Here is a 16146-nt window from a genome sequence, read left to right as displayed (position 1 = left end):
TATATAATACAAATTTGATGTTTTATTCTCTTATGTCTTTGTGTGTAGGAAGCAAAGATTCTTCAAAGTAACTTTATGCTTGACCTGTTAAGTTACAAAGACAATTCGTGTCGATATATCATTCCTGCAAACATACAACAGAGACTTATCATCGCTAAAAAACATTAGATTAGTGTACAATTGTCGACATATTTGGCTATCATTAAAAATTCTATATTGACTCTTTAAAAATAATTTGTGCGATATTGATAAAATTTGTAACATGGATTTTATATATTATAATGATGTTTATCGTTTTGTATCTATATTTTATAGAATTTTTTAACTTTCGTGGTAAAGCATGGTCACGAACCTATTACTAGTTTAATTTTAAAACACCACTTTAAAGCATGGGTTGGAGATGCTCTCAGTCGAGTTCTCGCAGTCTCGTCCGTTTCTCTTCTCCTGTGTCTATCTCCACCTCTCCTCCACCCGGGCGATCTGCTCTTTGGACTTCAGCGGTTTAGCCCAAACCCTTCTTCCTCCTCGGTGCACTCCAATGCGTCGCATTCCGTCCTTCTAATCCCGACGCATTCTCTCGTTGCAGACCCCATCGTTCTATCTCTCCGTCGTCATCTATCTGTGCTCCCCACCTCCCGCTCCCTTTTCGTTGCGCCTCGGGGCCGCTGCGCTGGTGATTTGCGTCGCCTCCCCCCCTGGGGTTAATGTGACGGCCCTGCCGACGATCTTGCCTGACGACTAGTTTCTTCTCTAGCTGGTAAGCTACTGAAACTCGCCTGTACGGATTGTTCTAGGGTTTATTCTAGGGCCAGATTTGCTTATTTGGGTCCCTATATATTGCCACTCGCCAAAATACCCCACTAACATTGTCAATAGCTAAAATACCCCACAATACAACTTATTCTTGCTAGATTACCCCACTGTCATTTGTTGTGAGTCTAGTTCTGTTGTAGTGCCTATTTTACCCTTGTTAAACACTTCCGGTTAAACACCGTTTGCTCGCAACATCTCGTACGCATCTTGCCCCGTATGTCAGATCAACAAATTGGTTGTAGGCATGGTTTGCGATCTCGGCCAGAAATAACTTATCGCTAGCTTGTGCTGGATTGCCTACCTGCCAGCAGTTGTTTGACCATTCTTAAATTCCCTGGTTCAAGCAAAGTTCCCACTTAGAGAAGCAAAGGTGATTTAAGCTAAAAAAATTATGCTGCTGATCTAACCAATTGCAGCCCTTTTCTTCAGGCCTGAAGCATGGCTAATTAGTGTTAGAGGAAGTGTTACTTGTGCGCCTGAAGCATGGCTAATTAGTGTTACAGGAAGCAAGATGCTTACGTGATGTTGTCTACAAATAGTGTTTAATCGGGAAGTGTTTTTAACAGGGGTAAAATATGCACTATAGCAGAACTGGACTCACAACAAATGAAAATGGGGTAATTTAGCGAGGAACCGATGTACTGTGGTGTATTTTAGCTATTGACAATGTTAGTGGGGTATTTTGGCGAGCGGCAATGTATAGGGACCCAAATAATTAAATTTGCCCATTCTAGGATTGGACCTATTCTTTGCTGTGACTCTAAATCAATGAAATCTGAAACCCTTTCCCTATTTCAGTAGGTTGGACGATTTGTGTGCTGCGGGACCCCACTAATCCTACCTAACCACGCGTAGTTCGATTAGGTGCTTTAGTGGGCGCCCCGCGCAGTTTTAAAAAGAATTAGGAGGGTCGTCTAGCCTTAGAGATATTCCCCAGTCTGTTTCTTTTGACGCATCATTTTTCTGATGATAAATTCTGATTTAGCAATAGTACTCACTCATTTTTTCCTATTTGCTTCGAGAAAAAAAATCGCCGTTCATAGTTTGATTTATGTATCTGCATGACTGATTCTTTATTGCGAGTGAGTAGATTTCTTTGGCAAGGACTGGTTGATGTAACTATTTAAGACTATGACGCTGAGCAGACACCTTGATGGTTTCTCGATTAGGATGTTGGGTTGATCTCATCCGCTTTGGTCAAAGGACTGAACTAGACTCTAACTCCGTGCCCTGATTGGAGGCGCAACAAATGGTCTCGACATCCTTTCACACTGTATATATATAAAAAGAGAGATGCCTGGCACGTGAATCAAGGTTCACCGTGGCCTCGTCTCCTGTACACTATTTGTGAGATCCTATCTATCTCTTACGCGACCAGTGAAGAAAATACTGTCGCTTCAGAGTCGAGCTACATCACCCTAATGGTGTTCCCATTGAATCCCAAAGGTATAACCTACAAGTTTTTACGCATCTATTAGATAGGGCTCGGGTACAAGGTCCTACAGGGTCTAACAGTGGTACTGGTGCAAGGTTGGTGTCCAGACCTTATAATACTAGATGTGTCGAAGCCTTCGGTTTAAGGCATGAACCCAAACAAAATCCTAAACGTCTCGGATTCATCCACCAAAAAGCAAACAGAAGAAAGGAAGAAAGAACCATCACTGGTTTTTCCTGATTCCTCGAACCCTAACTATCCCGAGCACACACACAAAGATGAGAAATAGGGTAAGGACTTACCTGGTCACCGACCCAGGAAGAAGGTGGCACGATTGTCAGTCTAGTGCGCGATGTTGTGCCCAGGCCCTTAGGGCACCATCGAGAGGTTGATCAATGGTAGCATGCTCACCCTCATCGGGGAGTGCACGCACCGGCAAGGGGCCTCGCGGGCGACACCAGGAGACAGGAGTTTGTTGTGTCCAGTCTTGCTCATCGAAGTCCGGGGAGAAGACGAGGAGGAAGAGGAAGTGCTCGAGATAGAGAGGAAGAGGATGCTGTCTGAAAAACTAGGACATTGTCTAAAAAAGTTCATTTCTGGATTAAAGCAAGCGTCAAGACAGTGATACCTCAAATTTTAAAAGATAATTAGCAATTTCGGGTTTAAAAAATAGAGGACAATTGCATTTTTGCAAAATTTAAGAATGAGAGATTCATCTTTCTCGTGCTATATGTGGATGATATCATGTTAGCCAACAATGATAAGAACCTACTATTAGAGATCAAAAGTTTTCTGTCCTCGTAGATAGGAAAGATCTTGAAGATGCATCTTATGTCTTGGGAATTGAGATTCACCAAGACAGAAAGAAAGTGGTATTAGGTTTATCGCAAAATGCATATATACAAAATGCTCTTAAAATTTTTAATACGCATGCGTGTAACCCCACACCTGCTCTACCAATCAAGGGCGATAAGTTGGAGAGTGATCGAGGCCATAGGAACCAATATGAGATTGATCAAATAAAATCATTTCTATATGCTTCAGCTGTCAGAAGCATGTATCCTTAGATATGTACTCGACCTGACTTGCTATTCATAACTGGATGCTTGATAGATTTCAGAAGAATCCAGGGATAGAGCACTGCAAAACCATTAAGAGTCTTACGATATTTGCAAGGTACAAAAGGCATCATTTTAACATACAAAAAATCGAGTAGCCTTGAAATTATAGGATACTCAAATTTAGATTATGTGGGGTGTGAAGAAGATAGAAAGTTCATGTCAGGATACATATTCACACTCCAGGAGGAGCTGTATCGTGGAAAAGCTCAAAACAAACAATCATTGCGTCGTTGACAATGTATGCTGATTTTATTGCATGTTATAAGCCAACATGATACTGATAGGCTATGTGGCTTAAGAAGTCTGTACTGGGTTTAAAAGTGGTAGACAATATATCAAAACCACTGAAGCTATACTACGTTATAAACCAACAAACATGTTACTCCTATAATAAGTCAAGTGTTGCTGCCAAACACATTGACATTAAGTATTACGTCGTAAAGAAAAAAGTCCAGGATAAAAAAACTGAACTTGAGCATATAAATACAAAGCAAATGCTCGTGAATTCACTAAAGGGTTTCCACTCAGCATGTTCAGAAAACAAATAGTTAACATGGGTTTAATGAAGCACCATTCTAAATTAAGGGGTCATTAATACAACCATCTTTGTCAAGATTAAGTCCTCTGCTTTGAGATAGAGACATTATAGTCATTGAGTTCAGTAGCGTATAGCAAATTGATATAACATCTTGGCCTTGGTGTACTAATCTATTGCGGAGTGAGATTTGTAAGTTAAAAAAATTAAGTACATAAGAAAGTAAGTTTTAAGTATAAGCGAGTAAGGATGAGATCAAGGGTCTGTTTGGTTGGGCTGTGGTTGTGAAAAAAGTTGTTGTGGCTGTGAAAAAAGCTGCTGTGGGCTGTGAGGTGTGAAAAAAACTGCTGTGGGTTGTGAACTGATAAAAAGATAAAAACCGTTTGGTGAAAACCACTAAAAGCCGCTAAATTTTTTTCCATATATATTTTCACAGTTCCATCCAAAAGTCGCAAAAAATAGGTCCAGATGTGCTTTCAGTTTTACACTGCGAGAAAGTTGGCTTTTAGAAAAAGCTGCTTTCTGTATCTAGCCCTTTGGTTTGGCTTTTAGCTTTTAGGGGGCAAAAGCCAAAGCCAAACTAAACACACCCCAAGAGGGAGGATGTTAGGTTGATCTTATCCGATTCTGTCAAAGGATCGAATCAGACTCTAACTCTGTGCCCTGATCGAGGGCGCAACAACCTTATAGTTGTGCCCCCTTTCACACTACGTATATAAAAAGGGAGAGGGCCGACACACGAACCAAGGTTCGACGTAACCTCCTCTCTCTTACACTATTCATGAGGTCCGATCTATCTTCTATGCTGTCAGTAAAGGAAAAGGCCATCGCCGCTCTACCTCGCCACCTTGAAGTTAAGTTAAATCGCCCTATTGGCGTTCCCATGATCCCATCCAACCCTGAAAGTATAACCTATGAGTTCTTATGCATCTAGTGGCTAGGGTTCGTGAACAAGGCCTAACTAGGAAAGTTTGGGGGTTGAATGCACAAGCCAGGACTGCCAGAAATTGCATTTGTTCTATATCCATACAGAATTACATAGTTCTTTACCTGCACGTGCAATATTTTGTTGTCACCCACTCTTGCAGTATGTCGCTCAGTAGAGCTTACAACGGCTTACTCTGTAAGGATTGTAACGACCATCTGCTTTAGCGCAGTTGTCAATTTTATTGGAATGTGAACCCATAACCCTAATCAGGGTTGGGTGAGGTGTATTAATAGACTTGTGTAATTGGGCCTGGCCCATTACACAAGGGGTGAGATGGTAATTACATGGGGAAGACCCCAAACCCTAGACGGGTAATCTAGGTAATCTAACACCCCCCCGCAGTCGCAACTCTATCCTGTACAGATGTTGAGACTGGATCGAAAGTCTAAAAATACACTCGACGGTAACCCCTTGGTGAAGATGTCGGCGAACTGCAGTGTGGTGGGGGTTTTTTCCCACCCTCCTCCCAGCCGCCAGCCGCCGGCTCCTCTTCTCCCTCCTTCCCCACCGCCGAGCGCCGCCAGGGCTGCCAGCCGCTGTCGCGTCGCGCCCAGAGCCGCGCCCCCGAAGCCTGCTCAACCCGAGCCGCCGCTCCCGCAGCCGCCGCTCGACCGCCGCCGCGCGCCCGACGCCGCTCAACTCGCGCCGCCACGACGGTCCGCCCGACTGCGCCTGGTCGACCGCGCCAAGCCAGGCCGCTGTGCAACCAAGACCTGGCGCCCCGACTGCCGCCCCTGCGACCCGCGCCGAGGACCCGACGCCCGCGCACCAGGAGGATCCGAGGACGCCAGCGCCGAGCTCTGCACCCGACGGCCGCACCTCCCGCCCGACCCCGTGCACCGCGCCCTGCCCAAGGAACGACGCGCCAGGACCCGGCCGCGACGCCCGCGCTGCGTAACAGCCGCGCGACCGCGCCGCCCGCCGGCTCGACGCCCCGACGCCCGCCATGGACGACATCACCACTACCGCCACCGGCCCCATCGCCCCCGCTGCGATCAGCAGCGAGCTCGCCCATGGAGGGCCCCCCTACATCGTCGGCCTCGGGCCGCTCCCCGCCGTTCCCCCGCTGACCCTGCGTCGAGGATCCCCGCCGGGCTTTCCCACCCTCGCTTCACCCACCTGGAGCCACGCCGTCGCGCCCTCCGCACTCCCCACCACCGACTCCCCGCTCGTCGACACCCTCGCTACGATCCAGGCCGCTGTGACGGCCTCGCGGGAGCGCGAGCGCGTCGCCTCCCTCGCCCTGGAGAGAGAGCGTGCCCTGGGTGCCGCTCTGACCACCTAGATGGCCACCACGCAGCGCCTCCTCGGTCGCCCGTCGGCCGCCCCTGTGGAACCCCCGGAGGACCCCCTCGCCTCTGACCTCGACGCCGACCTCATCGCTGCTCTCCACGCCCAAGCCGTTGGACTACACAACATCCGGGCCCTTGTGTCCGTGGTGTTGGATCCGGCGTCTTCCCACTACCCCCGTTGGCGAGGACAGGTCCTTCTCACGCTGCGGCGGTTCGTCCTCGACGATCACGTCCTCGTCGACCACGACGCTCCGCCGCCTCGCTCCTGGTGCCTCATGGACATCGTTGTCCTCTCGTGGCTCCACGGCACCATCACCGTTGAGCTACAGGACATCATCCGCGACCAGGCGGACACTGCGCGCTAGGCGTGGCTCGCTCTCGAGGACCAGTTCCTCGGGAATCAGGATGCTCGGGCGCTCCACCTCGACGCCTAGTTCCACCTGTTCTCTCAGGGGGACCTCTCCGTGGGAGAATACTGCCGCCAGATGAAGGGCCTGGCTGACTCTCTCCGCGACCTCGGCGAGCCCGTTGCCGATCGTATCTTGGTGCTGAACCTCCTGCGTGGCCTCAGCCCCCGCTACGGCCACCTGAAGGCTCTCATCAAGAGGAGCGTGCCCTTCCCCACCTTCCACGCCGTGCGGAACGAGCTTCTCCTCGAGGAGCTCACCATGGCGAATGAGGCGCCCACTCCTGCCTCGGCTCTCTATAGCGCTCCTACCAGCGATCAGCCGCCTTCGGGGGGCCCGGCCACCCGTCCTCCGTCGACCGGGGCTCCTACCCGCCCTCCACCCGCCGTCCCGGCGGCCACTCGTCCGGCTTCCTCGACCGACGGAGGTCGTCGCTCCCGCAAGGGAGGCCGTGGGGGTGGCGGACCCTCTCGTGGTGGTCCCTCCGGCCAGGGTGGCGGCCACGCGTGGCCGTCCTTCTACAACCCCTGGACCGGGACCATCGCCATGTGGCCGGGCCAGGCACCGAGTGCCTCCCGTCCCTCTGCGCCAGCCCTCCTGACTGCACCTCACTACGGCATGCCCCCGACGCCTCCTTACGGTGTGCCCGTCGTGCCCCAGGCTCCGCACACGTTCCTGCCCTCGGGGACCCCCACCTCGACGACTTGGTCCCCGCCGGCTGGCGGTTGGGACAACGCCTCCCTCGCCGCTGCTTTCAGCACCATGGCGATGACACCTCCTTCCTCCGACTGGGTGATCGACTCTGGTGCCTCATACCACACCACTCCCACTGCAGGCACGCTCTCTCGCTCTCATCCCCCCCTTTTCTCTCACCCATCCTCGATCGTCATTGGAAACGGTTCCACTCTGCCAGTCACCTCAGTAGGTGCCTCGGTTCTCCCTGGGCCGTTTTACCTCAACGATGTTCTCGTAGCTCCCCACATCACTCACAATCTTCTTTCTGTCCGTCGATTCACCACTGACAACTCCTGTTCCATTGAGTTTGACCCCACTGGTTTTTCTGTGAAGGATCTGGCCACCAGGACCCCTCTCGCCCGCTGTGACAGCTCGGGACCGCTCTACACGCTCCAGCCCTCCACCGCCGGCGTGTCTCCACCTCCCGTCCTGGTCTCCACTACCTCCTCCACCACTTGGCATCGTCGTCTCGACCATCCTGGACCCGACGTCATGACCAAGATCACCAGTAGTCTAGATCCTTCATGTAGTAGGGGACATTTTGAGGGTCTCTGTCATGCTTGTCAGTTAGGTCGACATACCCGTCTCCCATTTACTACTTCTTCTCGGGCTGAGCAGGCTTTTGACCTGGTTCACTGTGATCTTTGGACCTCCCCTGTACTCAGTCTTTCTGGTTATAAATACTATTTGGTGATTTTGGATGATTTTTCCCACTTTCTCTGGACTTTCCCGCTTCGACTGAAGTCTGACACATTCCCCACCCTCACACACTTCTTCGCCTGGGTATCCACTCAGTTTCGTCGCCCGGTCCGTGCTCTGCAGTGTGACAATGGCCGCGAGTTCGACAACAACGCCTCCCGTTCTGATACCATATTGGAATGTGAACCCATAACCCTAATCAGGGTTGGGTGAGGTGTATTAATAGACTTGTGTAATTGGGCCTGGCTCATTACACAAGGGGTGAGATGTACATGGGGAAGACCCCAAACCCTAGACGGGTAATCTAGGTAATCTAACAAATTTGTTAGTTTTTGTCTATGGAAAAATGTTCTGTCATCACTACTGTTACAAGTAATCTGCAGTGCAATTTTGTTGATACTAACACCCTCCCCTCCCCACACGCACATGATCATTTCTAATTTCTTTATCCCATGGCTTATAAGGTCGATAAAAGTTAAGTTGGTTTATGAAAGGCCTTCTCTTTTTGTCAAATCCTTGCAAAACTTTCACGTGTTCTGAACAGAATACTTTTGTACTAGCTCTGTCAATGAATGGCACACCATACGATAAACATAACTCGTGTTGAGTAGGTGGTAATATAGCTGTGGTGTGGCAAATTTGCACTCTATAGCTATTTAGGCCCTGTTTGGGTACAAAGTTTTTGAAAACCACAGTTTTTGAAATACTATAGTATACTTTAGTCATGACAATACTGCAGTTTACAATACCACAGTTTTGGAAACTGAGGTCCAGACCTAAGTTTAGAATACCTTAAAACAACTATAGTATTTGCAATACTTCAGTTTTGAAAACAGAGATTTTAGCAAACTTGCCAAACACCATTCTGTATATAATACTGCAGTATTTGAGAATACTGCAGTATTCTTACAAAACTGCAGAAAAACTTTGTTCCCAAACACCCCCTTAATCTGTTTCGGGTGCCTTTACTGTGCACCATGCATGCTATCCTTTATACAATATGCATGACCAGTAGGTAGGATGTTTTCTAGATGATAGATCCAAACAATTTGCTATTGAAACATGCAATTTTTCTAGTCTGTGTTGGTGAGGTATCATTACTAAGATAAAGTACAACTCTCTTGCGCCCAATTAACAGTGTTAATAATGAATTTTACGTCTTTTTCCACTAAACTTTACTATAGTGGATACTTTTGTTATAACAGAAACATATAGCTAACTAGTAACGATTTAACTTGTCAGGGCTACTCTCCATTCAGTGGTTATGGAGCCTCCCAGGAAGAATAAGTCCAGTGGCATGCAAGTCAAGGAGGAAGTGAAGTTAGAAGATGGAAATGTAAAAGTTGGCAAAAAAACTCTTGCACACATTTTTCTCATCCTCCTTTCAAATCCACTGCTACATGATCATGTTTAATTTTTCTCTCTGTGGATTAAATCTGTGTTTGTGTTCTGATGATGTCAGTTGTCCTGTTTGTAGGATTTGTTAGTCAAGCGCAGGAGGACTGAACTTCCAGGTTCCATTGTTCAACTACAACAGAAAATTGAAGTATTTGACATGGAGAACAAAGTGCCAGATGGTCTTTCAGTTGAAGATTCTACTGGCAAGGATCCCATGGATGTGCTCACTAGATATGCAGCACAGAACTCTGGTCAAGGGAATAGTTGCAGTAAGGATCATGTTTCTGATATATCTTTTCAATTTGATTACGTACTAAACGGCAATTACACAATTAGGCTTTGTGGGCCTGTTTCGATGTGAGCCCTATCCCTAGCAAACCAACCAACATGGGCCAGCATTTGCTTCAAGGTCAAACATTGGTGGTGCCAAATAAATCTACGCCATGCCGAGTGGGGCATTTCTTGGGCAAGTGAAATGGTAGCCTGAGTCTGGCTTGTTCATCTGTACATTGCATGGATGATATGCCAGCAGGAGTTTGGTTATACTAATTCTTGAATTTTGTGATTACTAAATTTTAAATGGCAATAGTTTTTAAACCATAATTAGTTTTGAGATCTGTCTTCAGTATAGTATTCAATGCAATTAAATCTACAAAACAAGATCCCGCTTGCCTATATTTTGACTAAAAAACATTTATGACATGGACCTCACATTTCACACTATAAGTTTCAACAAATTTAAACACGACCTTAATCTAAACACTCAATCTTCTCCATACATACATTTAACCTGCACAAAAATTGACATGGCCTCAAACCAAACATTGTAGTTTTGACATTTCCAAATTTTTGTTTGGCTCACTGGAGTTGCAAACCGAACAGGCCATATTTGCGTTAATAAAAATTTGGCCAGGGAGGGAATGACCACCCTCCCAGTATTATATTAAGAAGAGACCGAAACAATGGTTCCGACCGAGAAAATCTCTAAACCCTAGCCCCCATCACTAACGGGCCGGTGTCAACCATCCACTCTGCAGCGGCCCAACCGAAAGGTGGCACACAGGACCTCGTAACCCGAAAGCGGATGGGGGCACGAGGGGATTTTTTAACTAAGCTGAAAAATTCGCCCCCGCGTGGAATTGAACCCGGGACTTGAAGGTGCCACTCGGAAGCCTTTAACCGCTATGCTAGAGGCCCTTTCGCCATATTTGCGTTAATATCTTCCATTTTTAAAAGTTGTCCAGGAACATGCCACATTTCCGTTAATTTCTTCCATTTTTAAAAGTTGGCCAGGAGCTATAGCATGAACTTGAGGATATATATGCATCAGTATTCTTGCTTCTTAACTAAATATCTAAAACTCGGTTTCGTTTTTTTCCTCTATCTAAACTATTGTTTTACTGAAATTCAGAGGTTGTATAATTGTTTTACTGAAATTCAGAGGTTATACAGGTAACGAACCTGCAATCTCGAGACTGACAAAAATATGCAAGGCAATTGGCTGGAAAGAACCATCATATGACTTTGAAGAACAAGGACCTCCGCATAACAGAATGTGAGTTTCCCTACTAACTGATGAATACTAAATTAAATGTACATGTACTTCTAATATTTATAGCATGCTGTGCATTATGTTACCAGAGGTTATAATATCTGCCCAATATCCAGCGGTGCACTATTTATTTGTATATATATATTTTAAAAAATGGTGATTCATACATAATATTGCACACAATATCGTTTACGGTGCATTTTAATTTTGAGAGATATTATGCCAATGCTGGAGTGTGATAATGTCATGACTAATGAAAAACACGCTAGCTGCATTAACTCACCACACAAGCTTAACCCCGAACTGGGAAATCAACTGAAGTTCCATGAGTAGAGGCTATCTGCAAGTTTCTGACTTTCTGTCTTTCATCGCTAGAAATAGATTGACAGGTGAACACTATAAAGCTCTATCCAATCTAGATGGCTGAAAGTACAAACATACAAACAAAGGTGAGAATAAAGCAGCATTATTCCTAAGACTAAACGAATCAAGTCCTCGTCAGTGTAGTTTGAGGAATAAGACTATAATCAGTTAGAAAAAGCGGGTCAAAATATCTGGAATTTCTAGTTAAGGCAAACCACAACGGGGGCATTTTTTATTGTCCTTTTTCTTTTCGAGCCAGTATATGCTTACCAGTACCACAACGGGGGAAGCTTGGTTCATCACCCTGTGTTTTGTCGTGCTGCAGTGCCTTACTCCCAGTCATGATTCTTCTTTATTTGATGAATGGTGGGAAGGAGCTAATATGGCCCTTGATGGACTAACAGATAAGGGGCTGATTCACTAATCATATAGCGGGCTTGGGCTGTTTGGAATCATCGTAATAGTTGTGTTTTCAATAGGCCCCAACCTAGCATTAGTGTGCTCATCAATTGGATCATGGTGAGCTCCACCTTTCGTAATAGTTGTTTTCCAATCAGTGAGCTCTGTTTTTTGGGTCTAGTAGGTCAAGGGTTCAGTTATTTCTTTTGTAAAGTTTCTAGGTTAGGGCGTGAATTTTGTGTGGAGTTGTTCGAGGTTTCTTTAAACCTCACAATTTTTCTTCTTAATATAATGATAATATAATGATACGTAGCTTTCCTCTTACCATCCTATGGTAGCATCCTTAAAATGACTGAAATGTGGTTAGAGGCCGTCATATGTCATTCACTCATTTGTGTGATTCTGCGTTGAGTAATTCGTAACTGCCCATGATAAGCTGGTTATTATGGTTACTGCTCATATTCATTTGCAAGGTGACTTGTCCACCGATTTTTTATAAGTTAACACTTTTTTTTTGTAAATTTTTAAGTTTGCCCCCTGGACGACATATTATCGTTTTTGGACCCTTAGCTCGGCGCCACAAGCCACGACGTCAATGTAACACGTCTCGGCGACGTGAGTTATGGCATCGAGGTACCGTTCCAGCAGTGCTGATCTGTGCTGCACTGGCGCCCGTCGTGACACCTAGCTCGGCACCATAAATCTTGACGCTGAGATCTATGGCGTTAAGCTCGGCAATATTGCCCTGTGTGTGCTTCCTCTTCCCCCGTGCTAGCTTCTTCCACTGCGTCGCCGTGCTAACCGCCATTGTCGCAACACCGTCGCAGCACCTCGCCCCTACGCCGTTCTCCTCGCCCACCCCCGTTCTCAGCTGTCGTCGCACCTTGACCTGGTCGCCGCGCCCCCGGTCCTTTGCCGCACCCACGCCCTAAGCCTAGAGCTCGCCTACACCGTCTCGGCCCTAAGCTTGCCCGTTGCCTCAACCTCAAGCTCGCCCACACCGTCCCGACCCTAAGCTTGCTCGCCGCCTCGCCCCCTAACCTCACCCTTGGCCCTTGCGCATAGTCGCCTCGTTCGCCGCTCCCCGCCTTGAGTTCGTCGCAGTGCCACTTTACTTCTCGCCCCAAGTACGTCTGAATTGTTGTTATAATTATTTACATTTTTACAATGTACTAACGGTATATTTTTCTTATTTTGTAGGACAACACAGTTCCACTTGTTGGACCCTCACTATGACGAGCACCATAGGGGACGACTCATCGCAGAAGGGCAGGTAATGGCTGAGTCCATTTATTAAATTTGAGAATACTAAATGTAACTGCCGTTTGTCTAATCAAATAAATCTTATTGCTAGGTGTTGCCCGTTCTGCGGTCCAGGACCCATGACAGGTTTCTAGACATGCGGTACGACGACAGGTACACTCCTCTCCTTGAGAGGGCTGGCTTGGACGTCGTATCGTTCCAGGTTCGCCGCGGGTTGCCCACAATCAACATTGCGGCGATCACAGCTTTGGTCGATAGGTAACGTCAGAAACATTTTTTTGCAATACATTCTTTGGTTCCTGTTCATCATATATCCCTGCTCATGTGTTTGGTGTAATAATGGGACACATTGATCTAATGATGTAATCCTACATTTCATCACTTATTAAGTAATAAACATATGAAACACAAAATACTTTAGTTAGAGATAAGGTTTTGACATATTAATACTGACTTATTATTTGTTTGTGTTTGCACAGGTGGCGGCCGGAGACTCACACTTTCCATCTTCCTTGCGGCGAGATGACCGTGACACTGCGAGACAGCCAGAAGCAACTTGGTCTCAGTATTCGTGGGCGTCCAGTGACCGGTCAGGCAGCGCCCGGTGGCTGGAGACAGAGAGTCGAGGCCTTTCTTGGAAGGGAGGTTCCCACAGACACACCAGGTAGCCACACATCTGGGGTTTCTCTCGCCTGGCTTAGGCAGTCGTTCGGGGAGTGTCCAGCTGCAGCAGATGACCAGACGGTTAGCTACTACTGCCGAGCTTGGGTCCTACACTTGTTTGGCTCCGTCCTTTTTCCAGACGCGACGGGTGATAGCGCGTCCTGGATGTTCCTTCCTTGCCTCACTGATTGGGACATGGCAGGAGGCTACAGCTGGGCTTCTGCAGTGCTATCCTTCCTGTACAGACAACTTTGTGAGGCTTGTCGTCGGACGGCAAAGAACGCAAGTTTAGGCGGTTGCGTGTACCTACTCCAGTTGTGGATGTGGTCGCACCTACCGGTTGGTCGCCCTATTGAGTTTGCTCCTCGACCTTGGTTCGACGTCGTCGGCTTGCGACTACGACCGACGGCGGCTTACCGTTGGGACCAGGTCCAGGCTCCGTTCGCACGTCACCAGCGCGCCTACGTCGAGTACTCAAACGAGCTGGACGCACTTACACCGTCGATGGTGAGTTGTTTGTATTTAGTATGTCTTTTAACTTGGTTAGTATGTCGTTGGCCCTATAAATATAACCTGCAAATGTTTTTCTGTTTTCAGGTTAGCTGGCAACCATATGATGAGCCACCGTTGCCACACATTCAGTTGAGCTCCGCGTGCACGACAGATGAAGACATTTATTTATTAAGGTGTCCACTGATTTGTTTCTATGCCGTTGAGTACCACTTGCCTCATAGAGTAGCACGCCAGTTCGGTCTACGTCAGGAGTTCCCTGTGGAGCCCTTCTCGACATCGGTAGAACTCCACAAGTAAGTGTCTTCATTCTCTTTCTTCTCTAACTCTTATGTGAAATGTGCAATCCAATATCATAAGAGATGTTTCCCATTTTCAGGTTCGACCGCCAAAAGCAGAAGAAGATCACTGACTTTGAGGCGCACCACCAAGTGTACATTGACGAATGGGACCAAATGCATGACCTCCTCTACCAGAGCGATCAGTCCCACACCAACTACAACTTTCGCGAGTACATCTCTTGGTATGTCGGTGTAACTCGGTGCAAGTTGAAGGGCCAGTGGACATCAGCGGACTACGCCGAACTAGAGTCTTCAGATGACGAAGACACATCCTATGACCTAGTTACTCGGCATGGGACACACGTGGAGGCTGCACCAATCCTAGATAGAGTGGTACTTATTCTTCTCTATTTTAATTTTTGTAAATAGATTGTCATACCTTTTGTTGGTTCTATCTCATGTTTTATCTTGTGCGCAGGGCAACTCCATGATGCAGTCTGTGGTCGACATCGAGCATTTCTCTAAGACCACTTCTGACGACAGGACACTTGCCTTTCTCTCAGTAAGTACTAAATATTACCCTAACATCACTATAAAGTTAATGTTGAAACCTTGGTGGCTAACTAGCTTTTGAACAACAGAGGCTATCACGTCGCCTACGTTGTGCTGCTGCTCGTTGTGGTTGCAGGATTAGCGCCGTAGTTAACATACAACATACTCTGCAGCACCATGGTGACACCTCGCTAGGACTTGGAGCTATCACCGTTGCACAGGGCTCGTCACGTACGACACGAGATGCGTTTGCGAGCCACAAGGAGGACGAGGATGACATTAAGATTCCTCTCGACAAGATTGGACCATAGGATGCTCCTAAGACAACCTTCACAGCCTATACCACGCAGACGATGGCGACGATCGCGCAACCCTAACACCCCAGGCATCAACGCTCTTGGGGCCAAGGGCAACGGTAACTAGAAGGATGCGAGGGAAACATGATGGTGCATGTCTTCTGCTTTGGCTTTTTTGTGCTATGGACTATGGATGACGATATAGACTTTCTGCGTTGTACACTTTGGTTGATGATATAGATTATCTGTGGTATGCACTTTGTTTGATCTAGTTGTGTGATGCGCTATTTAGAGATATATATGCTCATATCATATTAGTTTTTTTTATAATTGTGGATGTTACTAAAACCATGTCCAGTAGTCTATCCATACTTTAGCTGTTGTTCTGCACTGTAGATTGCACTGTTCGTATAATGGAGTTTTAATATGGGCACAAGGTAAACTGCTGGAGATAGTTTAAAAAGGTAAAGTTTTGCGATTTTTTTGTGATTAGGAATTATTCAAGAGTACAATACAATGAAACAAAAAATAAAAAATACAATGGTACTAGAAACACATGAGTAGTGAAATCAATCTAAAATATAATCAGTAATTAACTCGTCATCTGTGTCATCCGTCCCACAATCCGTAATCATAATATTGTTCCACTTGCTTGATTGACCTACATTTTCTTCCTTGACCTTTCTCTTGTAGTAAGCCGCCATATCTATAGCCTAGGATATTAACTCGTCCTCATCATGTGCTTCATTGGCCTTTTGCTTGTAATAAGCGGCCTCTACTTCATCGATGGTCTGAGACATAAACTTGTCCTCTTCCAGAAGTAATCTAGCCTTAGCTAGCGCCA

At 46.8% G+C, this 16146-nt stretch overlaps 1 protein-coding gene across 6 annotated transcripts; it reads left to right on the top strand.

Annotated features, from left to right (window-relative positions):
- Positions 1–405: 405 nt before the first annotated feature.
- LOC100304227 (uncharacterized) lies at positions 406–15692 on the top strand. Of its 6 annotated transcripts, none has more exons than XM_020547817.2 (13): positions 406–500; positions 587–757; positions 9268–9361; positions 9503–9692; positions 10876–10978; positions 12267–12370; positions 12938–13010; positions 13092–13258; positions 13480–14170; positions 14261–14469; positions 14553–14847; positions 14933–15016; positions 15096–15692. In XM_020547817.2, the coding sequence occupies exons 6-13, from the start codon at positions 12360–12362 to the stop codon at positions 15315–15317; spliced, it is 1752 nt and encodes a 583-aa protein (XP_020403406.1). In that variant the 5' UTR covers positions 406–500; positions 587–757; positions 9268–9361; positions 9503–9692; positions 10876–10978; positions 12267–12359; the 3' UTR covers positions 15318–15692. The 6 variants fall into 6 exon arrangements, with proteins under 6 accessions (XP_020403406.1, XP_035820760.1, XP_008668208.1 ...); XM_035964867.1 differs by adding an exon at positions 11351–11424 and having other exon boundaries at positions 406–757; XM_008669986.3 differs by lacking the exon at positions 12267–12370.
- Positions 15693–16146: the final 454 nt, after the last annotated feature.

The sequence above is a fragment of the Zea mays genome, chromosome 2 (genome assembly GCF_902167145.1).
Source record: "Zea mays cultivar B73 chromosome 2, Zm-B73-REFERENCE-NAM-5.0, whole genome shotgun sequence".
NCBI classification, from domain to species: Eukaryota; Viridiplantae; Streptophyta; class Magnoliopsida; order Poales; family Poaceae; genus Zea; species Zea mays.
This window is presented reverse-complemented; position numbering and strand designations above follow the sequence as displayed.